The sequence below is a fragment of the Lichenostomus cassidix genome, chromosome 11, assembly GCF_008360975.1.
Source record: "Lichenostomus cassidix isolate B80296 chromosome 11, HeHo_3.0, whole genome shotgun sequence".
NCBI classification, from domain to species: Eukaryota; Metazoa; Chordata; class Aves; order Passeriformes; family Meliphagidae; genus Lichenostomus; species Lichenostomus cassidix.
This window is the reverse complement of record NC_139492.1, coordinates 4,573,822-4,598,718: the sequence shown is the minus strand read 5'-3', so window position 1 is coordinate 4,598,718 and position 24,897 is coordinate 4,573,822. Positions and strand designations below refer to the sequence as shown.

General features: G+C 40.5%; 1 protein-coding gene across 1 annotated transcript in view; it reads right to left on the bottom strand.

Moving 5' to 3' along the window:
• Positions 1-24,897, bottom strand: part of PKD1L3 (polycystin 1 like 3, transient receptor potential channel interacting) — a 34,300-nt gene extending 9,403 nt beyond the window's left edge. Inside the window, exons 1-31 of the mRNA XM_085072137.1 lie at positions 24,490-24,897; positions 23,779-23,943; positions 21,012-21,197; positions 20,134-20,244; positions 19,563-19,710; positions 18,759-18,988; positions 17,715-18,119; positions 16,495-16,593; positions 15,742-15,791; positions 14,514-14,631; positions 13,814-14,021; positions 13,076-13,196; positions 12,686-12,827; positions 11,937-12,149; positions 11,671-11,816; positions 11,013-11,207; positions 10,056-10,181; positions 8,615-8,797; positions 7,486-7,610; positions 6,623-6,779; positions 5,988-6,122; positions 5,089-5,314; positions 4,621-4,814; positions 3,965-4,195; positions 3,651-3,752; positions 3,261-3,439; positions 2,765-2,911; positions 2,082-2,281; positions 1,700-1,926; positions 979-1,192; positions 159-387 (exon numbers count right to left, since the gene is read on the bottom strand). Of these exons, the coding sequence (XP_084928263.1) occupies positions 159-387; positions 979-1,192; positions 1,700-1,926; positions 2,082-2,281; positions 2,765-2,911; positions 3,261-3,439; positions 3,651-3,752; positions 3,965-4,195; positions 4,621-4,814; positions 5,089-5,314; positions 5,988-6,122; positions 6,623-6,779; positions 7,486-7,610; positions 8,615-8,797; positions 10,056-10,181; positions 11,013-11,207; positions 11,671-11,816; positions 11,937-12,149; positions 12,686-12,827; positions 13,076-13,196; positions 13,814-14,021; positions 14,514-14,631; positions 15,742-15,791; positions 16,495-16,593; positions 17,715-18,119; positions 18,759-18,988; positions 19,563-19,710; positions 20,134-20,244; positions 21,012-21,197; positions 23,779-23,943; positions 24,490-24,883 (5,606 nt within the window). The 5' untranslated portion in view covers positions 24,884-24,897. The remainder of the gene's footprint in view (positions 1-158; positions 388-978; positions 1,193-1,699; positions 1,927-2,081; positions 2,282-2,764; positions 2,912-3,260; positions 3,440-3,650; positions 3,753-3,964; positions 4,196-4,620; positions 4,815-5,088; positions 5,315-5,987; positions 6,123-6,622; positions 6,780-7,485; positions 7,611-8,614; positions 8,798-10,055; positions 10,182-11,012; positions 11,208-11,670; positions 11,817-11,936; positions 12,150-12,685; positions 12,828-13,075; positions 13,197-13,813; positions 14,022-14,513; positions 14,632-15,741; positions 15,792-16,494; positions 16,594-17,714; positions 18,120-18,758; positions 18,989-19,562; positions 19,711-20,133; positions 20,245-21,011; positions 21,198-23,778; positions 23,944-24,489) is intronic.

The window sequence follows — 24,897 nt, the reverse complement described above, 5'->3', positions numbered from 1 at the left end:
TCCTGCAGTGGTATAATAATAATACTTATTTTTACAGATATAGTAATAATTATCTAGCACATATTAAGCAGTAATTATTTGGGCTCTGTCATCCTGTCCAATTTTGAATTCATGACCTGAATTTACTTATACTGAGAATGAGATGAGAATTGGGTTACCGCTCACTGATGGACCCTGGTGAGCAGATTCGGTTCTCCAGGAGGTTCTTCATGTGCTGAACCTGACAAACAGCTTGTGTGTAACTCTGAGGCATTTGAAATTTATGGGGCCCCAATAATTCCAGCTCCATCTCTACACGCTGGAGTTGCATGTACAAGCAGCGATGGTAATCACTGTATTTCAGCTGGTCACAAATTCTCCTCTCTGGGGTTGGACTTCTTGTTTTTTCTGCAGGCAAAGATTTATTTATTTATTGAGAAAATAGATGTTCGTAGATTAAAATAGTGTTCAGTACAGAGGGTAGTAGAACTCGAGCTAAAGATCATGAATGTGACAAAGTGAAGAGTAACTCTTGAAGGGATGTGTAAAAGTAGCTTTAGTACAAGAGCTTAATGCTCTTCTGCTGGAATAGCCTGGAATTTTTTCCAGAAGGCAACTTAGTTAAGCAGCAGTCCTAAAAGCTTAATAGGCAGGTCAGAACAAGAGGCAATGGGCACATCTTAAAACATGGGAAATTTCTGAACATAAGAAAAAGCTTATGTATTGGACACTGGAGTAGGTTGCTCAGAGAATTTGTGGAGTTTTCATCCTTGGGGACATTCAGTGTCTGGCTGGATTTGATCTTGGGCAATTCTGCTCCCACTGACCCTGTTCTGAGCAGCATGGTGGGATCCAGAGATCCCTTCTAACCTCAGCTATTCTGTGATTCTGTAATTGCCTTGGAGTCAGAATGTAAGAAGAGCTTGGGTCATCACATCCAGTGCTATCATCATTTTCACTGCAAAGGTTTCAGCATGCATTTCACAGTGGGTTATTTACCTTGTATATCCACAGCACCTAATGTGACAATTACAGGGCCATCCTTCTTGCTGTCATCATAAAACCCTTGCCCAGCTCTGTTCTGCTGACAGATGATGTCCTCAACCAGTGACAGAAGTGTGTTGATGTTAGTTGATTTTTCAAGGTCTGGTGCTGAGGTGAGAGATGGAGTCTTCAGGGCTTTAAAGAGTGAGTTGGCAATTCTTCTTATGTCCTAGGAAAGACAGCAGCAACACAGCAGTGACTCTGGCTGCAGTGGCTTAAGCTGATATGATCTGACAGCACCACGGGCTGGGAGCTGCACGAATTGCTAAAATCTCCAGAAAGGATAAGAATAGCACATCCTACAGTGCTGGATGTGACAGGCAGATTTCAGTGAGTTCAGCAAGGCGGCTTTCAGGGTTCAAAAGGGCAGCATACCTGCCTGAGGACCTAAGATGAGAAAGATGTGGTTCATGATACCTTTTATCTTTGCTGTCTTGCTTAATGTGTGCTTTAAGCCCTGAACGCAGTGATTTGGTTCCACACAAACTGTGTAAGAGCTGGGATGTACAAAGGCAGAAGGGTTCCATTTAGGTGGGCAAATGAGCGCTTTGCACCAGTGGTAATTGGCTTTTTTCTTCAGACAGGCTGAAGAGCGTCAGACAGGGAACATTTGTGGAGCTGGGGAAGCCGGCAGTGCGTGGCAGCAGAGGGCAGTGCAGGACTCACTGGGACTTGCCTTTGTCACAGCCTCTGGAGTGAGAGAGGCAGCCTGGGTGGCCCGTGGGCTGGGATGGAGGCTTGGGGACACTCGACTATTCTTTCCCGGCTTCTTCTCTCTTCCCTGCTGCGCTGGCCGAGGTCGTATGTTCCTGAAGATCTGCACAATGAGCAGGTTGATGGGGAACATGAGGAGGGAGCTCTCAAAGCCAATCATCACTTCCTGCCATGTGAACTCGATTTTACCTGTCAAGGTTAAACAGAGAGGAGAAGGAAAAATCACCCCAGGCAAAATAAACCATCAAGTGTCTCTCTTGTGAAAAAACCTATTTATTCAATTCTGCCTTCTAGATTCTGCTGTGTCTCTATTTGCCTGCCCAAGCAATGGTGAGGATTGTTACCCAAATCCATTTTCTGCTCAGCAGGATCCTTTGGCACACCCCAGAACATGATGCTGGTCAGCATGGTGCACAGGAGCAGTGAGAAGCAGCAGGACACGCGCTGAGCTCGCGTGAAGGAGCTTCGTGGGGAGCGGCTGAAAACTGAGTACCAGATGTGCCCTTCCTGGAAACCCTTGGAGGTCTTCATGAAAAACAGATTGCTGGGAAGGAGGAGAGGGAAATCAAATGGATAGGAAGGAGAGGGAAGAACAAAGCTCTGGTTCAGGGTCCTAACATATTCATGCTTCTAGGCACTATCAGAAGAAATGATCAGATATCATAATTTGAATTGCATGGAATAGTCATAGCTACTCATGTCCTTTCCTTTTGGCCACAACATGGACGGAAAGTGAATCGTTCCTATATAAATTAAGAAAATTACACATAAGGGAAGATGTTTGGCTTTCTGTAAGTTTTGTCAGGCTATCATTTTTTACTACCAATGTTTGAAGTATGGTACTACTGTTAAGGTAATGATTAGATTTACTTAACCATCCTTCCTCTTTCCCTTGTTCAGAGCCCTTTAAGGGCAGTGGAAAAACCTTTCTTGTTTTCATTTTTGTCTCAGGCTTTGGTCTGTTTTTTTCATGCTTGCTTTTCTAGACTGCTATCAAGAGCAAAAAATTCCATAAAATAGTAGGTACCTGAATTGCTTCATGTCCTGTTCTGTTGCTACTGGGAACACTTTATCTAGGACACATTCTCCAATATCAATGGCTAGCCAGGAGTTACAGAGGAAGTACCATTTCTGATCCCATGCCAGATCATGGACTAATACTCGGTTTACATACCTGTTGGGAAAACACACAGGGCACAGTCACATGTCAGTGAGTGTGTGAAATCCTGAGCTCAGCAAGACTGTGGAGGACAAACTTGGACCTTCAACTTCTCAGGGTGACTAAACTGTAAGGCACAGAACATATCCCATCCTGTACTGGATATGGATGTGGGAAGCACTCCTGGTCCTGCAGTTTAGACTATGATTTGATGTATTCATCTGCAAAAACTAGAATTTAACACTTTTCTTTCTAGAACTGCAGAAAGGATAAGTTTCAAGTGCTAGAAAAGGAAAGCTGTTGTCATTATAAAAAAAAAAAAAAGTGGATCTTTACTTCCCAGGATCTCCAGAATTCCACTTACCAGGATGGACTGTCCCCTGAATTATCATGCCACAATCTAATACTCTGCAGTTCCCCAAGAGGGAAGAACGTACAAAGGAGGAAAACATCCACTCCTCCACGTTCAAAGACTGGTGTATCAGGATCATTTAGATGGTGGGGCTCACTCTCTCCATCTAGTCCATAGAGGGTGAGAGTCACCTGGAAAATAAGAAGGCAAAATGAAGATTTGCACGTCTCGATCCTATGTGTGATTATTTCTCCAGCATACTCTTCCAGCTTTCATCAAACCTAAGGGCTTTCTGGCTCAGACAGTGCATTTGAGCTGTCCTGTTTAATAGCCTCAGGTGCTCCATTATTCATCCAGTTCCCTAAACAAATAAATTCTCTTCCCACACAGTGCCACTGATACCTTGGAGGTTGTGGCTGCACCACGGCGGTGTCCTGTAAAAACTGTCACCAGGTAACGATACTGAGCAAAGGGGTCATTGTCTTCCAGGACTGTGATTTTCACCTGCAGAATGACACAGCACAAACAGTATGTTAGCAGTCCTGTAACTACAGATTCCTGGAAGCTGTGAGTAGGAATTTTTCATCTTGTGAACATTTACTTACCTGTAAACAGAGAGTTAAAAGAAAAGGAGTAGGACTGGTGAAAGACTTCCTATTAAAACAGGCTAGGCATGGTGGGAATTGGCCTGAATACATTGACTTTGTTAGACTTACTTTGGCATCATCCTGGATATCTTTCCTTCTTGCCCAAATAACTACAAGCACGTAGATCAGAAAGATGCATCCTACAGTTGTCACCACCACAGGATTGTCCACGAAAGTACCAAAGAGCTGTGCTGTTTTGCTGACATCTATGGCATTGGGTATGACAAAGAAGGAGCTCCCAAAGAAGGTCAGATGGTTGCAGAGGCACTGTGTGCTGCTAGGATTTGTTTTTGGTCCTACCTGAAACCCAGAAGAGATTCCTGATTTAACATTTGGCTTCAGAGAATTAGATGACTTACCAAGCAAATGAAAAGACAGTGCTGGGATTGGCAATTTAGTGTAGAGAGCTGCTGTACACCGAATTGTTCAAGTTCCAATAAGGAATATTAATTCTAACACCTAACCAGTAACAGGCCAATATATTACAGCCTCGTCAGAATGATTTCATTTCTTCTGATATAGAAGTTCAGCCCAAGAAATAGAAATGGAAATGTTGTTTGAAGCTTAGTTCAATATGACTAAACTTCTTGAGTTTATTAAAACATCTCAGAATTATCTTGTTTTATGGTGTCAGTTCAGTGCTACTGTTTTACTACATGATGGTGGTTATGAGGGCTGGCTTTGGAGCATGTAACAGACACAATGTTTTGTTTTGCTCTACTTACATGACATCCATAGCTGTTCCAGCTTCCCTGGTGCTCATCCCAAAATACACAGCGGGAAGCAAAGCAAGTGGCATTTATGGTTAGCCCATCATAGACTGTGGAATCCATTCCCATATCTTGTAAAACCATGAAATAGTAGGTTCCCTCTCCAAAAATGAGTTCTTCTGGGCTGAGAACCCAGCTGTTTGTCTCACCTTGAACATAAATATTTTAGTTTCAAAGTATATATAGAAAGGCTAATTCAGAAGTATGCAGCTGTATTTAATGTAATAAATAAACCAAAGAAACAGATACAAAATCATTCTTAGCAATTCATTGTTCAAAGCATCCCAATCTTTGCTCCTGTTAGTGAACACTTTATACTACTGTTTGGAACTTTGAAGCATGAAGTTTCTTTCCAGCTAGACACCTGAGCTCATGATCAAGGCTCATTCTGCAAGTTCATGGGTCACTAACCATTTCTCTTACCTCCAGACGTTTTCTTATAGAACAGATGATTTTTCATATCATAGTTGGTTTCATTTGGGTGATAACCATGCCCCAAGTAAAGTATTAATGGAATGTCATGGTCAGATTCCAGGTGGATCACTATAGATGTGTTTTCTGAGGTAACATTGACTTGAAAAGTGCTGTAGTTGCCCAGATTGAACAGAATCTTATCTTCCTGAGCTGCTGAAAGCCTTGGTAACATGATCTGTTTTTAAACAGAAAGGCATAGGTTTAAATACAGAAAAACATTTTGCTTCTTAGTATGTAGCCACATGCTAGATCATCTTTTTTCATAGCATCAGGAAGGCATGGCCAGTAAAAATATCAGTTTCAAAGCAATTTTCTTGATAATGTCAACTAACCTCTGAAAAGTTAGTTCGAAACCTGTGTAGACTCATCACAAAGCCTGTGACCCTTAGTGCATTTCTGAGCTGAGAACTGTGATTATGACTGAGACATTGGCTACATAAAGTGCATGTATGAATGATTTAGATGTTAATTTATACACAGGCTAGGAAGCCAAAGAGTAGAACAACAAATACAATGGTTGGAGGATGAAATCAGACTTCACATTGTGTTTTGGGATGACTGTAATCTGGAGTCTATTTCCACAAGCATTAGCACTCTTACAGTCATTTAAATGAAGAATAAAATGCCTCCATATTAAGAAAAGACAGAAATATTTGTTATTTCATTTATCACATCACACAAATCCCTTCATCACAAATGTAGAGAGCATCATCCTGTTATCTAATGTAAGGAACACTACCAGCATTTGTGTTCACCTCACAAATGACAACACTAATGACAGTTCATTAAGGGAGAAAGGAAAAAAAAAAAGATAAAAGAGGGCGAGGGTTAGAAAATAGTGACTTTACCTCAATGTTCTCATTGAGGTTGCTGACTGGTATGATGGAACCATCCAGACCAGTTAGACTTAGACCTCCCACTGTTCCACTGATGTCAAAACTGGTGTCACTGGAGAAAAAGGGATTCATGGCAAAGCTCACCATCTGTTAGAAGACATTAACAATACGACAGCTGAGCTATTGTCAATATTTCATTATATTCACACTCTGAATTGCTGAATAGTGAAAGCTTGACCCATTTGTGTCCTGCAGGATCTGAGTGCCCCACACTCATGCATTTCCTGCTGGGATGAAAGAAGGCTGCTGCAGGTTAGTGTGAATGTGATATGGACATTGAGCTGTTGCATCCTCCTCAGAGCATAAGATGTAATCAAACAGCAAATAGATTTGTAGGAATTGATTAATTCCATTGTCTTCTCCTGCCATGCAGGTGTGAATCATGGGATGGGGAATTTAAGCTTTCAGTCCTCCTTAGATTGCTGAACCAACCTCATGCCATTAAGATAGATGAAGGCTTCTTTGACCAAAACTATGTCAAATTATTTTCTTGGCATTACAGGAGGGATGACTTGTGTTCTTGTGTGTTTATTTTAAAAGGAGAAAGATTCTAAAACCATTAGATCAGGAATGTAAGTTGGATATCAGGTGGAGTTAGGTAAAAAGTGTTTACTTGCCCTTATATCCACTGTTTCATCATCACCTCCTGAAACATTGAGAGAAGAAGCAGGTGGGAGAGTAAAGCTGGCAGAACTGGAATTGGAGATGTTAATGGAAGTGCTCTCCATGGTTTCTGTTTGTAATCTGTCCAGTTAGGGTTGGACACAAGCAAAGCAGAATAAAAGAGAAAAAAAATTAGAAAAGGAAAAAAAAAACACCAGAAAAAAACCCCAAATATCAACAGCATGGTCTTTGTATCTAGAGAGAAAGCTTTCTCATTTCAGAAGTATAACCTAGTTGCAAAACTATTTCTAACTCTGCCAGTAAATACTTTGTACATTAATCTATCCCTGACGCAGTACTCTACATAATGCTACCATAGAATCATCAAAAAAGGGTGGAATTGGCGTATCTGGAGAGGAAGTTGTACCAAGATGTACTTATGTGAAAGACTTGGTTTCTGTGTGAACATGCTCTTGATCTGAATGCACAGTTTGATGTGGATGAAAACCAGGCTCTCAGGGAACAATTTAGGGATGATTATAGGGAATGGAGAATGCTCATCAGGCTCCTCAGGATTATATTTGCTTCTGCCAAGCTGGTTACACTTGTATTTAACATGTCATCATTGGCAACTTGGAAAAGAAAAAACCCTTAATTGTCATGACATGAGTTTTCTACATAATTTCAAAAGTAAGTGACTACTGCCTCATTCAGGAAATAGTAGTAAATTCTCTGCTGGTGGTGTTGCTGGAGTCCAAGCTGTTCTTTATCCGTTCCTAACAACAGCACAATGGAATTAATATCTGTAGCTCTCAGGAGCCTGGGTGAGACACACTGTAGCTGTTACCTGTGCATGTACATTGTGGCAGAGGGAGAGGTGAGGACTGTTGGTTCATCCCCCGGTGCCTTCCCAAACAGAAGGGCACTCTGTAGATTTTCAACTGTACTCAGCAGCTGGTGTGACACTGAACTCTGGAAAAGGATTAGAGGAGGAAACTTACAACAAAGGTACTCAGAATTATCAAGATGCACATTATTTGTCATTGCTTCTTTTTAATTTTGGTGTCTTACAAAGCTGACAAACTTGGTGATGAGCTTCTTAATCTCAAAGAAAATTATTTTAGTGAAATAATTGAAACATTGCAGACAGCAAAGAAATGTCTTACAGATTTTACTTTTATACTGTATTATTTATAACTTCTAAACATTGAAATTATAAGCATGACATCAATCAATATATTCATACACTTCTGTGTATTAATACCCTTTATCTGCACACTTTAGAAAATGCTTTTTATCTGCACACTTGGAAAAACAAGACCAAATTACATATCAATTGTGTGTTATTAGCATGTTATTGTTGAGGAGCTCAACCAGTTCATATTTTCTCTCAGATTTATTTCATACCCTACTCCCTTGCAGTGATGAAATTGAAGTATATTCAGCGCACAGTGTCTGCTGTGACAATTCACATATAGATAGGAAAGGGTAGGGCAAAATAAATATGTTGCATCTCTCTGAACAGATAATCAGAGAGAGCTTTCTGAAAAAGTATAAGCAGCACGCAGAGCTGGTTCCAGCTGTGAAGTAGTGGTGGTAATCATGAATATTGAATACCTGTGTCTTCCTTGAATTAAGGGGCAAAAGGAGGGGATAGAAGCAAATCTGAAAAAAAATCTCAACATGCTTATTGATTATAGGTCAGAGCAGATTCTGTGTTCTCCAGTACTCCATCCTGTTCAGCTTTCAATGTTACAAATCTTAAAAAGCATCATCATTTTTATTAGCAGACATTCAGTCTAACAGATCTAACTGGAGAGAAGCTTCCTCTGATGTTCAAGTCCATCATGGTGTCATAATGACCTCTTCCCAGTGCCAATTTAAAAGTGTGAGAGGCAGCAGAGCTCTTAAAAACCCCCCAATGCAAACAAATATTCACATATTCTACAGTACAAACTGGACCACACTAAAATTACCTGTTCTGCCTCTGGCACTGAAGTGTTCCCATTTCTGATTTCCACAGAAGCTTTAAGAACATTGCTCACTGCATTAAACAGATAGTTGGCTGCTTCTTTTAACTCCTGACCATCTCTGCTGTGCTCTGTGTTTACAGTGAGCAAGGAGGCACTGACATGTTTCAGAGTGTTGCTGGCTTCCACCTGCATGAGCAACACAGGGAGCAGTTTATATGTGCTGGCACTACAAATGACAGAAGTGACACTTGTGTCATTTATTGAATATTGCAATGTCAGTAATCTCTTGGGACTATTAGTGGCTAATGCCATTTTTGCTATAATTATTTGGGCTGGGGTAATACTTCAAATGCTACTAAACATGACATACTAGATGGTACACCAAAATGGAATACTGACATGAAAAATGCAACCTGTCTCTAACAGATTTAATCCATAAAAAGATGAATAACATCTGAATGAAGCTTGTCTGTCAAACACTGGGCAAGGATAGCTTTTAGATGTATTGCAATTTAGCAAGTTAGGTTATATGTTTCAATCTCAGCACCAAAGTGCCAAGTGCCAAAGGAGAATGAGTTTTATGATTTTTATTTTGTGCCTGGATGCAGCTTTGTGACTGTGAAAGCACTGGCCAGATTTTAGCCCAGGGTGGTGAAGGAGCCAAACAAATTGATTGCAAGCTTGGCCACATCCATTCCCACAGCCTGCAAACTCTGAGCAGCCTTTCTGTAGGGTGAGGGCTGGACCTGAGCTATGTTCTTGTCTTGCCAAAATTAACCACATCCTGCTGAAATGCTCCCAAACCATTGTCTGGCTCCAACTCTATAATACATCAGAAACCAGGACAGCTGTTTTTATTGCCTGCATATTTGGGAAACTTCCCCAGTGACAATTTGTTCTGTCCTGCCATATGCTCACCCCTTAAGCTTAAAAGGCATCACCTATTAATAATGTCATGTTGCCAGGTAAGATTCAAGAGATACTTTTGTGAAACCAACCTGCACATTTGTGCCCAATTCCTCTGGGTGCTGACATTCCTTGACACTTGCCTGTGTGCATTTTGTACAGTGCCTGGATCAGGGATGAATGATTGAGGGCAATTCTAGAAAAACCCTTCTGGGCAGGTTTTTTTCAGGGTTCTAAAAGTGCTTTACAAGAGAAAACATGCATCCTGACATGTTGACTAAAAGTTAAGGCTTCTGTCTCAAAAATGCATGATAAATGTAAAGATCATAACCTGGATTGTAGAGGCAGCTGAGACAATATTTGAGACTCAAATTTACTTACTCTGAGCAGAAAAATGTGTTCTCTGCTGATCATAATACACATGCTGGTACAGTTGAAAAAATGGGTAAGAACATTATAAGGCACTGAAACTCTTCCAAGGTCAGTGGGATAATTAGAGTCTCTACTATTAGAGTGAGATACAAGAATTGCTTCTTACCTGTGCTGAGACAGACAGCTCTTCACTCCTGTAAGTGATTTCTTTCAATACCTCTGACATCTGAAGAGCAGTCTGCATTGATGTTATGTTAACAACAGAGAGAGTTGTCAGCATCAGCCCTCGGAGCTTGGGATGAAAAGGGATAATTAGGCAAAGGAACAAGATGCTAATTAGGACTGTGCTAGGAGTGCTGTGTATTGACAGCCAGGCTTGCCATAAGTTATGCAGCAGAGTAAGGCTCCAAAACAAGGATTGTTTGAACTGATATTAGCTCTACTGACAAGATGCCACTTGCCCTAGTAATTATATAATCACGAGTTTTATGTTACCTCCCAGCATAGAGAATTTATACACTTAACATCCATTAACAGCATGGAGAGTTACTTGTGAGAATTTGTACTAATGTATGTGAATTACTGTGTAAATGCCACCTCCAGAGAAAGCAGAGTCATGTGTGATTTACATTATTCAAATAATGAATCTTAATTGAAGGATACATTGCGTTTCTCTAGATCTCTTCATCTGAGGCACTCAAAGCACTGTACAAGTATCAGCTTATGACTGAAACATCAACTGGTGGCTAAAATGAACAAAAGAAAATTACCTGCCATCTAGTGCTTTTGGGGGAAATGAGATAGGGTATTTATCCCACTGGAGAGGCCATTTTATTGATATTTAAATTGCTTTGGATAATCAGATTTAGATTAACTAGTTGAAATTAATGAAATAACAATTGAGAATTAACTGTTTCACTGATGGATGATAAAACAAATAATTTATGTAGGCAAATAGTGAAAACTACCAGAAACCTATGCCAAACACAGAGACAGATGCTAGAAACCTGAAACCATTGATTTCAAGTGGTGATATGTGAGCTTTTTATTACTTAAGAGCTGTCAAAGAATATGAAGAGTCCAATATGATATTTTACTGCAAGAAAGCAAGTGTTTCGCTGACCTCTTTTCGTGTGTTTGTCTGTAAAGACATGTTCAAACTTTCCTCTTGGATCTGCTGATTAAGGACAGATGTCACTGACTTGTACAGCTGGAAAAGACTCATGCTGTTGTTCCCATCTTTTAGGATGGTGTTTGCCTTCTCAGATATCACAGCCTGCAGGGTCAGGTTCCCATCCATCATACCTGCAGGTCCAACCTGATGGAGAAATCAGATGTGCTCTCAATATTGCCAAGGCTGTTATCATTTTCTTTGAACAGCTCCCATGATCATCTTAATGACAGCCTGGATAGAGTGGGACATAAAACTTCACATTCCCCATTTTAAATGTTTTCTTTTTAATGGCCTAATAAGGATCTCCTTACTGTGGCATTGGGGAAGAAGGAGGCTTTTGGGGCCTACACAGAGTAATTCCATGCTCACTAAATATGCTTATTGTGCCCAATAAATGTCCAAACAATTAATATTTTAAATTCTGTCCTAGAAAAAAAGGACAGTGGAAGATTCTTTTGACTACCTCGAGCACACAGAGAAGGAAAATCATGATTATGGCACATTCAGAAGGTAGTAATGCATCTAAAATAGGAAGGAGCTCCAAAAGTCAATTGTGGGTCAGTTATTAACTTGAGAGTTCTTGAAACAAATTAGTTCTATGGTGTACCTTTACTGAAGCATTTGTTTGAACTGTATCACCAAAGTTGTTGCTGACAATAATCTTCACATGTAAAATAAAATCATTTTCCTCTTCTCCGAGTGGAAGATAAACTGGGAAGAGTTCAGGATCTGGGCTACAGTCCAGGAGAGAATCTGAAACAGGAAAGAAAGATTCATCGACCAGACACCCCAGAGACACCTCCTGCTCTCTGAGAACAGGGGACTCAGGCTTGGTTCACCCTGCAGAGCAGGGCAGGTTGTGCATTTGCCCACCTGGGGAGTTCCTGGGTGTCACATAGAAGCAATATGTGAGCTGCCCTCCGGGACTGGCCTGGCCCGAAGCCTCCAAGCCGGGAGTGCTGCAGGAGACTCTGAAGGCGGTGAGCAGCGATCCCTGCTCGGGACACACGGCACAGCCCGGGGGATCAGGGGGAGGCACGGTGCTCACAAGGAACGATTCCTCCCCGTAGGCTCTCTGAGTCATTGCTGGGAGGGGAAGGAGCAGAGCATCAGCCAGAACCCTGCCCCAGCAGTGCCGATGTGCTCATCACCCCAGCAGTACCGATGTGCTCATCACCCCAGCAGCCCTTGCTCATCTTGCTTACTGATCAACGGGGCTGTTTGCGCATGCACCACACACAGCACCGTGGGCCTAATGAGCAATGAAATCCTGCTACTGAATAAACCATAAGAGGAAAAAGAGCTATTTGAAATATGTTAATGTTTGCATTATAAAGCAAAGCTCTATTATTTGATCGAGCATTTAGCATAACTTCATTTCAGATGAGCCTTAACAAAGTCATTAGGAGCTTGGAGTAAAAGAACTGAATTTCTCCTGCTGTGCAACAGTCCACAACAAACTCATCTCTTCATGCTTTAAAAGAACCCACATATAAAGTAACACCTTTCAACTTGTGGACTAATTTACCTTCATATTTGTTAGAGAGGCTATGCATGTGTGACATCAATGTGATATCATGTCAGCAAAGTCTGAAAAACCCTAAAACCCTGTTAGCTCCTACCTGTAACTTTAATCTGAAAAGCTTCTCCCTGTGTCTGCAAGAAGGAGCTAGTCATTCTCAACATGGATGTGTTGCTTTGAAGCAAATTCAAAGAGTTCTGCTGGAAACCAGTCAGGCCACAGGCTAGAGGGAGGGTTGTAGACTGGAAAATCAGAGAGAAAAGAACACATGGCAGTAGAAACTCTTTGCTGTGCTTTCTGTTGTGATTTATCAGGAACAGGGAGGCAGTTTGGTGTCCTTCATTATAGCCCCTCCCAAACCAGGCCTTGGCTCAGTCTTCACTAGTATTTTCAAAGCATCCACTTGGCAAAATATCCCTCTGAGGCCATATGGCTTTGTGGATGTTTGTTTTTGTGTGTGCAGTATTTCTGAAAAATCTGGTGCTCTCACCTTGGTTTGGAATGTGTTATCTAAATACCAGTTATAATACATAGCCTGGGAGTCCTCCTGTCCAGAGACACTCAAAACAACATCATTGCTAACATTCACTGGCTTGCAGTTTGCCTCACACCTGTAAGGAAGTAAGATGGGAGTTACACATAGTATGAGATGTCTAGGAGAAATTTCAAAAATATAGCATTTATGCATTTATAGCATTTATTCCCATTGTTTCAATGAGGTTGGCATATTGAAATCTCCAACACTGGAAGGATGTGGTGGGGTCAACAACCCTAAACGGTTTTTGGAAGAATATTATTTAATTTATAAAAGGATTGTGTTCAGAAACATGGACTGAAAAATGCAGCAAGACTCATTTGGTCAATAATTTCCATAATGGTAAGGTGTAAATGGATTTAGAACAATAAGTTTTCTCCCCTGTGAGGGTGGGGAGGCCCTGGCACAGGGTATCCAGACAAGCTGTGGCTGCCCCTGGATCCCTGGAAGTGTCCAAGGCCAGGCTGGATGGGGGTCTGAGCAACCTGGCCTAAGGGAAGGTGTCCCTGCCCATGACAGAGGGATAGAACAAGCTGATCTTTAAGGTCTCTTCCAACCCAAAACCATTCTGTGATTCTATGGTTCTAGAAATACAATATCACTTTATTATCATTACTATTGGTTATTATGTCCTTGCACTATGCTTGTGCAATAATAATATTAACCAGTGCATACTTGGGTTTAAAACCAGACCTGATTTCCAGTTGCAGTTCTTGTTTTGCAGTCACATAGAGACACTGCTCATCTTGCCTCTCTTCATTGCCATGGTTTTGGACTGCAATCCTGACAGTCACTGCTGATTTGGGAGGAGGAAGGCAGGAAGGTGGGATTTTCACCTCACTTTGGTTGATTAGGATTATCTGTTGCTTCACACATTCGTTCCAGGCAGGCCAGCAAGCTCCTGCACAAACATTTAATTTATAGTTAGAATAGCATTTTATAAAGGACTTTCCTGCTATAAGTTTCAAAGAACTTTATAGACAAGTTTCTTGAACACAATTTAAAGAGTTGTAATCTGTCTTTTTCAAAGTAATGTATGAGGTCAGGGGTAATTATGGGGATAGAACACAGATGGCCTGAATCCCAAACCCCTTTTCAGCCAGAAATGTTTTTGCATCATGTTTAATGCTAATTATTGATATTTTATTGAGACACACGTACTTTGCAAATTCCAAACTGTATAAGTCACATGCCATATTTTATACCATAATTAGTTTAGTGCCAAAACCAGGGTAAGGTAGAAACACATTCTTCATATACAGTCAGTGGCAAACTTTAAAGCCAGAAAATAAAGTATCCATTAGTCAGATTTTCAACACTTGGTCTGACATGACAGTGAGTTTGTTACTTATCAAATACAAGTGGGTGAACAAAGTTCAGGAAATGCACAAACCACAGGTCCAGAGAAAACTGGAATTATTGTTGTTGACTGGCCAGCCAAGAGTAACAGTTGTGAAAGGATCCACGTGGCGACTTGGTTTAATATATATTTTGGGTTCTCTTTTGTGTTCCTAAATAAGAAATAAATGTATGTTAGAACAGCAACATGTATAAACACACACATATGTTGCTTCTTTATAATAAAAAAGGTCTGAAAGTTCAGACCCCAAATCAGGAGATGCAGATCTGTTGTTTAAATGATATTTGCCTGATCAGAGTTAGTAAGGAAGTAGAAGCTTATAGCCTTCTATAGCACTTCTATAGCACAGAAAAACTGTGACAAAATTCTCCCAAATGCAGCATTGGTTTAGGAATGCAGCTCCCATTTTCAAAACTAGGTACTTAGGAAACTAATTCCTATTAAATCTTCATATCTTGACCAAGACTTCTAACCCTTAAACAATCATTTGTCTTCTGGTGCATCTCTTTTCTGTCTGAATTGGATACATTGCAGCTATAAACAAAGAGAAGAAGGGGCAGCTGAGTTTGTCTTTCTGTGCAACAAACAGTGATAAACTTGGGTTTGGATTAGATTTATATATATATATATTCCTCTGATGCAATATATTCTTACAGGCAATCTGTAAAGCATGATGGCTTCTTGTGAAGCAGTATATCTCCCACAGCAGATGTCTGTCTGCTAGTGTTACAGCTAAAAACTAGACTTTTAAGATAATAAAATATTCTATCTGGCATTTTTATTATTAAATTTGGACAGCTGCTAGCAATTGGTGTATCATTAACTTCTTAGTTTGCCGTAAACTGGAAAATTTTTCATGGCAAAGTAATTTAAACACTCCAATACAGAAGTAGAAAACACTTGGGAGCAATATAAAATATATTAAACTCTGCTTGAAGGATCACCCTTCAGAGAGAGGTTTGCATTAGTCAAGTAGATGAATTAAAAATTCATCTAAACACATTTCAACTTCCAAAACCGAATTGTTGTAAAAAGTTCATTTCCTTTAATCTTTTTTATGAATGGTAGATGGAATGCCTGTAAACACATTTGTCTCCAAGACTTTTGGTGTAGATTTTGTGTTAAGCCATATGGGGAACAGAAGATCTAGTTCATAATTTACTATGCTGCAAATACTATTTTTCAATGTCTTATACAGCACTTTCACTGGTAAGAAAAATTTCTAAGCAATTTTAAAGAAAGGTCCTTAAATAATACTTACGTTTTTCTTTTGGGTATTTGTTTTGTAGCTGCCTTTTTCCTTGGCAGAATCTGTTTAATGCAAAAAAGAACAGACTATTTCAATGCTACCTGTAAAGCTTTCAGACATCCTCAGTGAATATGATTTAAATCCACAGGGTTTGACTACCGACAGTGTGAAAGATGGAGCTGTAAGAATCAGACTCTAGAGCTGTGATAAAGAGCCCAGTTAAACAGGTAAAATGGTAACAACAAGCTCATCACAGACTGTAAAGGAGGTAATCCTGATTCTTCAAACATAATGGTCTAAATCAAAATATATTCACAGAAGGTGATGGAGTTTCACTGACGTACAAAGGAAAATTGATGGAAAGCACTGGAAAATTTTGATACAATTAGTACTAAGGTTATTTTATTTCTGGTATAATCTGCTCTTGTAAATGTAAGGATGAGCCATCTAGAAGCCATTACTGACAGCAATTTATGAGACTGCTGGGATGCAAATATTTTCTGGTTTCAAAGCTGAGCCATAAACTTCTCTAACTATTTCTAGGACAAATAGCAAATGTGCAATGTGTTACATATACAGAGTGATGCTAATTTATGACTACTTCAAAGTCAGGGAATCTGCCTTCATCAGGAAGAAGCTTCCACAAAAGTTTTCAGCACTGTTGCTGGAAGGAAAGTGATTACTAGATGCAAACCATAAACACTCCATGAAATCCTCTGATTGCAAAAAGACACTTCTGTGGTCAAAACCAGCACTGTCAATTACCTTTTTTATGGGAGTTGTTTGCCAACACAGTGATGAATCCAAGATCCAGACTCGTGTTTGAGAAGGAGTTCATGGCCACCACTTTCACTAGAAAAGTACCTAGAGAAGGCAAAGGGCTGGTTAAGAGTAGCAGTGGGACCAGTCCAGCAGGTTTGAAGTATAATATGCAATTTGTAAAGAAAATCCCACTCCTTCCTGTTAAGAGTTTTCAGGGGGGGTTCTGAGTTTTCAGGGGGGGTTCTGATGGGTGTCTGCTGCTGAAAGGCTTTTCCAGGAATGTTTTTGTCCTTTAGTTCAACTTCTTAACAACTCAGCTGCCCTTTTCCTAGTCCTTGCCATGCGATTCTTTGTCAGCTGACTGTGATATTATCACACAAGAACCTAGAGGTATACAAACACTGGAGGTCAAATGAGTTTAGGCATTTTGAGAGAGCAGCTATCTTGCTTGAAAATTTCTGCCTACAGGGAAGGGATGTTCAAATGGGTACAGGGAGAACAAATAAAACTTTAATATTGAATAATTTAAAAATATGAAATTAAATTATATTTAGCTTATACTGTTCCCACTTTGGCATGGGATTGAAATAGCTCATTAGAGATGGAAACCTTTTTATCTTCTGCCACTCTTAATTAACTCTTAAACGCAATCTCCCTAATGCCACATTTTTAACACTTTGACTATGTAATAATGGAAAGATAATATTACTAAAAGGTTTATTCGTAATTAACTCCAACAAAAACTATGTTTTGGAAATGGACACACAGAAAAATTCCCCTTTGTCATCTCCACTGAGAACTCTTCAGATTACTAATTACTTCAGTGTAAAATGCAAAGCAGTCTAAACTTGAAGCATTATGAACAAACAGGAGGAAAACACTTTGTTATTCAAGAAAACGTCCTCATTTGTACTTCAATCAGATGGTGCCATGAAAAAATAAACCCTATGTCTTTTCAGTCTGTCTCTTCCATTGCAAGAATCAGGTGAAGCCTTGCTTTCAGTCTGCCTATGCAGACCCATTTGTCAGTTCCACTATTTAGCTCACTTACAAGTCAATGTGACTGTTCTGTTCATCCTGCCCTGCAGACTAAGTTTGAGCAGTCAGGAAAGCTCCCAAATTCAGCTATACATTACTGTCCCCTAGCCCAGGATGCTGTGACTCTGTGAACTGCACTCATCTGTGAGTGTCCTGGCAGCACAGGAGGTGTCAGTGTGCTGTACCTTCCAAAGGCACAGGAATGCTGTACATCTGCGGCTCCCCACGAGGGCTCTCTTCTTGGTGACAGCGAGTTTGGTTGGATCCAATCACCTCAAACACCAGCTTCTCTGGGGCACCACAAGACACAGAGACATTCACCTCCAAATTCTCCCCCAGCTGCAGAGTGTGGGAAGCTAGTGCAGCCTGAATTCCAGATACTTGCTCAATTAAGTGAACAGTAATACTCTCAGAGATCTCCGATGCCGTGTCATTCCTGGATGCTCGGATTTCCAGCTGATGCATCCCTGGGCCTATCAGCTCCTGAGAGGCACTGTTGAGTGTCAGGTTATGAGGGGCAAGACCTTCCTTTGCACTGGATTCAGTCAGTGTCATGTTATCTGCTAACACACTGTAGGTTACTCTGGTGCCTGCAAAAACACAGATGGAAATTTCTCACAGCTTGTGCAATAGGCCAACCAATTCCAGCTGCTTTGTGCAGCATTCCAGTGTTTCTACAGAAGTCACAAGAACACCACAGCAATGCAGTCATTTTTAATAAGGTCACTTAAGGGGACTTAATGAAAGTCTATCATGTGTTTTCTGCTGGGAATGTTTTGAGAATTCAAACATACACTACTGAATTTTAATTTTTTCAGAATATAAGTGCCTTGCAGGAACTTGAAGTGAGGAAGAAAAGGACACCAGAAAATGTGTCCAGCTCAGAGTGGAATCCTCTTACTCTAATCAGAGGAGTATTTCCATAAACTTCTAACTTCAAATACAGAAATATTCTGACTGGCATCATGTCGATTTGTGTGACTAAGTTATGCTCATGCTGGCAGCTTTGTGAATAGGAAAAAAAAGGTTTGTACTTATGTTTTAGGTGCTGAAATATCTCTAAGAACCCCTCCAACAGAACAGAGAGAATTCACTTGCAGAAATACAACAATTAGAGGGAAAGCATTCACCAAAAAGGATTGTTTTGCAGAATGAAAATCCTGTTCCTATCCCATGGTCGGCATAATGTTTATTATTCCCTTTAAATCAAGCAGAGAAATTATCCTCACCTCCACTGAGCTGAACTTGGATCCACATCACCTCCCCGTACAGCGTACGGCAGTGGGAGCTGTTCCCAGTCTCATACTGGCTGTAGCACCCAGTGATGCTGAGCTGATCCATCCTGTCTTGAACAGTCACCTGCCTCTGTGCCAGCACATGCCATTCACTGGTGGTGCACTCTGCAAAAACAGTGAACTCCCCAGGAGAGGAGTATCTGTATGTGATGTTGCTGACCAGTCTAGAATACAAAGAGAACAGCTTATTGTGGAGAACCATCCTGGGAAGGCCTTCACTTTAATGATCACACTGGTCACACTCCCAAGTTTCCTTCATTCAAATGTCATTCCTAGCACTAGGACAAAATCTGATTTTTAAAAATCCAACAGAAAAATGTTGGATCTTTTAAAGACAGAATTTTTATGCAATTAAAACAAAAACTAGAGATTGTCCTTGTTGTATTTTAAATGTTATTAAAAAACACTCTCTAAACTTAAGAAAATTATATTTGCTTGCTCCTTGGCAATTATCAATAAGTTTCCACTAATTCTGAGTCCTAAGATATGGGATAAACTCTCTAAGAAATAGAAAACACTTGCTATAACAAACAGAAGAAAGATTGTGGTTGGGAGCTTAAAATAAAATTTTGTGTCAATTTCAGAATAGGTTTTGCAGAATCCAAGTCTGTTGTATGTATGGTCTATTATTAAGCTATCTAATTTTTAACATCTCATTTATGAGACTTGGAACATTCAATAAAGTGCAAGCAATGAAATTTACTGCTTGTCTGAAGATAAATGAAGAGTATATCTTACGTTAGAGGGTAGTAAGGATCAATAGTATGACCATCTCCAGTGCTAATGGTGCAGGAGAGATTCCCAGAGTATGGTGAGAGCAGCCAGTTCAAACTGACTGTAATATTTTCAAAGATAAAACATGTATCTGTCATAACCAGCTGCAGACCTGCAAAGCAGAACGACAGAATTCAGTGCCAGGGTTTATCTACATTTCTTACAAAATTCAATTAATTTTCAGGCATTGAGAGCCAGCCTGTTCCAAACCAGAGTTGGTACTGCTGCTAATTTGTGTGCATTAGTGGTGTGGCAGGGAACTGTTTCTTTTCCATATCTACTGGTCAAGATTCTTGTTGGAACATAATTTCATTTCAGTGTATTTTATGGGTCTGAATTTCCAGACTTTGTATTCTACCCAAACCCTACAGTTAGGACAGGGAATCTACATTGTTGTGCCTGTTTTTAGTGGTTACCACTATTCCAGCTCCTTCTCTGAGGATGGAACAGTGATTTTTAAGATAAATATCAATGGTCACACTGTTACAGCCAAAACAGGACAGACTTCTAGTGTGGACAGCCCCCTCCCTCTTACCTTCCTTGCAGTGGTATTGAATAGACAAATAGCTTCCCAAAGCTGGACAAGGCTCTCCAAACAAAGTGCCATCTGCTGCCACCTGGCAGGCCTGGAGACCATGACACTGGCCTGGAAAGAAGGAGCATTTCAGATCAGCTAGTGACTTTTGCCTTTACTGTCACAACAGATCAGATGAAAGATGACTGAGAAACAAAAGGGCAGGAGGAGCTGTACCGTGTCATAGATTTCTGGACTTGCACATCACTTTGACTTCAGTGTGTTGCTTATTGCATGGCATTTCTTAGAACCATTTCATTTTATTGGAATGAAAGCTGAATTTGAAAAGGTAAAAAAACTTATGTGTTTTAATATTGGCTGGGACTGGGAGCCCAAAGAATCACCCTGGGACAGGCCACAGTCACTGTTTAGTCTCCAAGCCCTTGGCTCCAGCAGGGTGGGTGCTCAACATGTGGCAGGCAGCAGCAGGTCCCTCCTGCACTCACATCCCCATGGGAGTTAGCCTTTTCACCCCTCCCAGCTTGGAGTTAGGTTTGTCTGGATTCCACCTCTTCAAACCTAGCATATCCCACTGAGTTTGTCAAGGAATCAGTGTGCCACATATTTTCTTCATAGAGTGAGAGGAGCCTGGCACACCTTTGTTCTCCATTTGCTCCTTCCCTTCTCTGAATCTTTGCTCCTCACAAAACCCCTCCTTTCCATCCAGCCTCCTGTAGCAACCCCTTCCCTGTCAGAAGTTCTCTGTGATTCTCTTCATTTTAGGAATAATCCACTTTCCCATTCACTAACTCTGCTGGAATACAAGATAAAGTATTTGGGGGACAAGGAACTTTGGTGCATATTCTGTGTTTCTGACAAGTGATGCTGGAAGATACTACCTGCTACTTCATCTTTGACACTGATCCAGCTGCAGCCTTCATCTGTGTCATGCTGGAGAGGAGTCTCTGACACACAGTAGTGAGGGGTCTTCCGCCCATAGAAGCTCTCTTCAATTTGAATAACTTCTCCTGATCCACACTGTACAGTGGCATTGTAATTATCACAAGCAATGCTCTGGCCAGATTCTAGTAGGAGGGAAAAAACCCCATATGTTACCTTTTTGAAGTTCTGAAAAATTCTGCTACAATTCTGCTGCATGTCCCTTTTTTTTTTCTCTTTCTTTCCTTTTCTCACTTTTAAGCTAAACAATTACGATTTTTTTTTTAATTACAAAAGAATTAAATAGTTTATTGTTAAAAAGTCAAGATTAATAGAGTTATGTATTTACTGCCTTAAAACATTGAGAACATTTTCAATAAACAAATAATGTTTTAATTATAAAAATCAATAGTATTTTGGTGGAAAACTCTTAGCATTTGTTTGACCTGAAATAGTGGAAGTTTAAAGTTACTCCTTACTTCCGAAGAAGATGTATGGATTGCATAATATTCAGGTAATTGCTTTGGAGAATAGTTTGCATATTAAGTATGGGAGCTGATCCCATTTCTGCTACAGAGACTCCTTTGTTCCTGTGTGATATTTGACTGATTTCATTCAGCAGGACTGCTCAGATGAGTAAGGTCATAGCTCTAAATGCATACACCTCATTCTTTGATTAATCTGGGACAGTTAATTATCTTTCAGAATTCTTAGTATCATGTAGTAATCAGGATACTTAATACCCTGAAGAGGAGGATGCAAATAACTGCTCTCACATGGGAGTGTTGCAAAAGAACGTTTTTGTTTCAGCTGTCCCAGGTTTAAATACATTGTCCTCCAGTTGCTGTTTGGATCATTCCCCTCAAGTCCCTTGATTAACAGTGCCAATGTGTGCACACTGCAATAATTGTGTGCTATTGTTATTTAAAGGCTAGAGCTAAGCCTGGCTGTAACTATAGCAACGTGATCAGTTTACAGATTAGAGCCCTCTAAATAAGCTTGAAAAATAACTTGGTGTTAAATTCTAGTATGGACTATTATCTCATGCATTTTTTGTTTCTCTATGCAAAGATTTCTCGCAGTATATGCTGTCTCAGCAACTTTTACATGGAAAGATGTACAAGACCTGGTCTGTGTTCCTATGTGCAAACCCTGGTTCTGTACATATATATTTGCTACAATAGATTGCTAATTTACAGAGCACCAAATGGTAGAATTGCCTCAATCTGGTCCTAGTTTCCTGGGTAGTAGAATGATGAATTTACTGTAGGATATTGTTGTTCAATAATGCAAATGCTCTTTGAATTTAATGGGCTCTTAGTCAGATCCTGTGGTAACAGATGATAGTTTCCTTACAAACAGACAGTTGTCTACCGTGGTTGTAATGGAAAAATAATTTTAGTCTGTTTTTGCAAGGAAAATAAGCTTAAGGGATTGTACTGGCTGCCAGTTTCCTCTCCCTCAGTCATTTTTAATGTTAGTCATCTTCAGCCAAATTTGATGTATAGATATAAACCTCCAACACCCTAAAATTTCATGAAATGCAATATCTAGGGAGGAAAGATAGAGCTACATCAATGCCTCGATGAGGAGTAGGAATTACAACCCTCCATTTCCCTGTTCTGTGCTTTGGGATTCAACTGGCCAGCACATAGAGCTGGAGCTCTGGAGCAGCTGCAGGGGAGGGAAAAGTATTTACAGAGGTGGGATGTGCTGAGGATATGGGAGTGAACTGGGAGCGCTGAGGAGGAGGGTAGGGAGGGGATGTGGAACAGAAAATCAGCATAGGAAAAAGAAACTTTATTAGCTTTGCTAATTGCAGAACAACTTGTTATTTTTGTCAGTAGTAGTAGAGTGATGGACAGGGCAGTAGCAGTTCTAGGGCTTGTGGGAATCTGTACTTGCATACTTGATTCCAAGATTTTTTATGTTCCTGAGCCCACATCCTTCCAGTGCTTGTGACCCCAGGTCTAGTTACAGTTTAAAGTACTCGTGCAAAGCGCGAGGAACACAAATTCCCCTTGTATCTGTATGTTGAAAGGGATGATATTGCCAGCATTCCTTTCCAGGACTATCTGTTCCAAGTCACAATTTAAGGGACACAATGTCTGTGTCTGAGCACAGGAAGTACAGGTTCCTGTCTGCTTCCTTAACCTGGGGAAAACCTTGAACTTCACCTGATGGTGGGGTTTGAGAAGAAACAAGAAAAACTTGCTCTCACTTTTGCTCACTCCAGGCTGCAAGGAGTGGTGCCTCGGGAAGCCTGGCTGTATTTTTGTTTCAGTTACAAATGGAAATTATTCTGGCACACATTTATGACCTAGGGTGTTTTTACAATTCAGCCATACAGGTCCCACCTAGCCCAGGTATTATGGTGGAGTGGGACTTTTATAGCCAGTTTTTGTCCACTGTAAATGTGGACAACTACACATTAGATTCACTCAGATCCATTTGTACTTTATTAACCCTTTTTTGGAACCCCAGACCTTAGTGTCTGGTTGCTGAGCACCTACATCTCCTGAAGATTTCTCAGTCCTTCCTTTTTTGGATCAGGTCTTACATCAGCACACTGGAAAAAGAGCACCTGCTGGGTTTATGTAGCTTTTTGCTTGTTCACATGTAGTAAGATTCATTATTTCCCAGCTACTTTGAAAGCAACAAGGCAATTTATGCCCCATTGTGCTCATGGCACAGTCAGTTTACTGTTCCAGCTGTTGTGTACCTTACCAAATTCACAAATGAAGTCAAATTCCTGGCTGCAATTTTCAGTCACACCCCACTGATACTTGGCATTCTTCAGGATGTACCCACAGGTGGATGAGAAGGGAGATGGCTGATCTTTGTACCAGTTACTGTAGCTTATATTTGAAGTGTCCAGCCAAATCATTGACCCTGTGAAAAAAGAAATTTTGTCCTTAATGTGGTTTTTTTTTCCACAGCAATTCAACTCCAGTCTGCAGAACAGAACTGTAGCCCTGCTCTTACTGAAGCAGAGATGGTTTAGTCTGGGTAAGGATCTTCAATTACATTTTATAATGAACCTGATACAATCATGAAAAGAGACACTGTCAATTCCGCCTGTGCTCCCAGCCCCAGGATTTCACCATTTCCTTTACATCAGACCTTGCAGCACTTCCTAGTAGGATGAATTGTGTTCCACTGGAGACCTAACCCAGCACATTTGTTTCACTGGCTCAGCAAGCTGCTCTAATTCCCCATGTGTTCACACAACCACAAGATGCAGGGAAAGGGTGATAACATGCAACTAGGAAGTGAAGCAGGCAATTGAAACATCTTAATATTAATCTGAAGTAACAGCAACAAAAGAGAGAGGCTTTTCAGCAGATATCAACAAATGGACTAACTGCATTTTCTGCTATGTTAAGAAAGCATCATGGGCTGATTCAATTTTATAGACACAATTTTAAAACCACCTACCCTCAGTAGTTCCATTCAGCAAAGGGTTTGAGATCAGTCCTATCCACCATTCCTGATCCTCGGCAATATGTTTTTGCAAGAACTCTTGAGTTTCCTCATTTTGAATAAAGACAAGGTGCCCTCCTCCTCTCTCACACCAGCTCTGGGCACTTGTGAAGGTTTGCTGGAGTCTAACAAACTCGTAGCATGAATGGTTGAAAGCTTGCTGGTATTTTGAACAAGGTATTCCTTCATCAGTTTCTTCCTCCACAGCCAAGCACACAGCAAGAGAAATCAGAAATGCAACCCCCAGCCACATTCTCAGCTCAGTGCCCTGTGTGGCACTCATCTTGCTTACCAGGGCACCACTCTTTTTGCTGCCCTTTTCAAAAGCTTGAGATATCATCCTTGTCATGTCATCAGCATTTC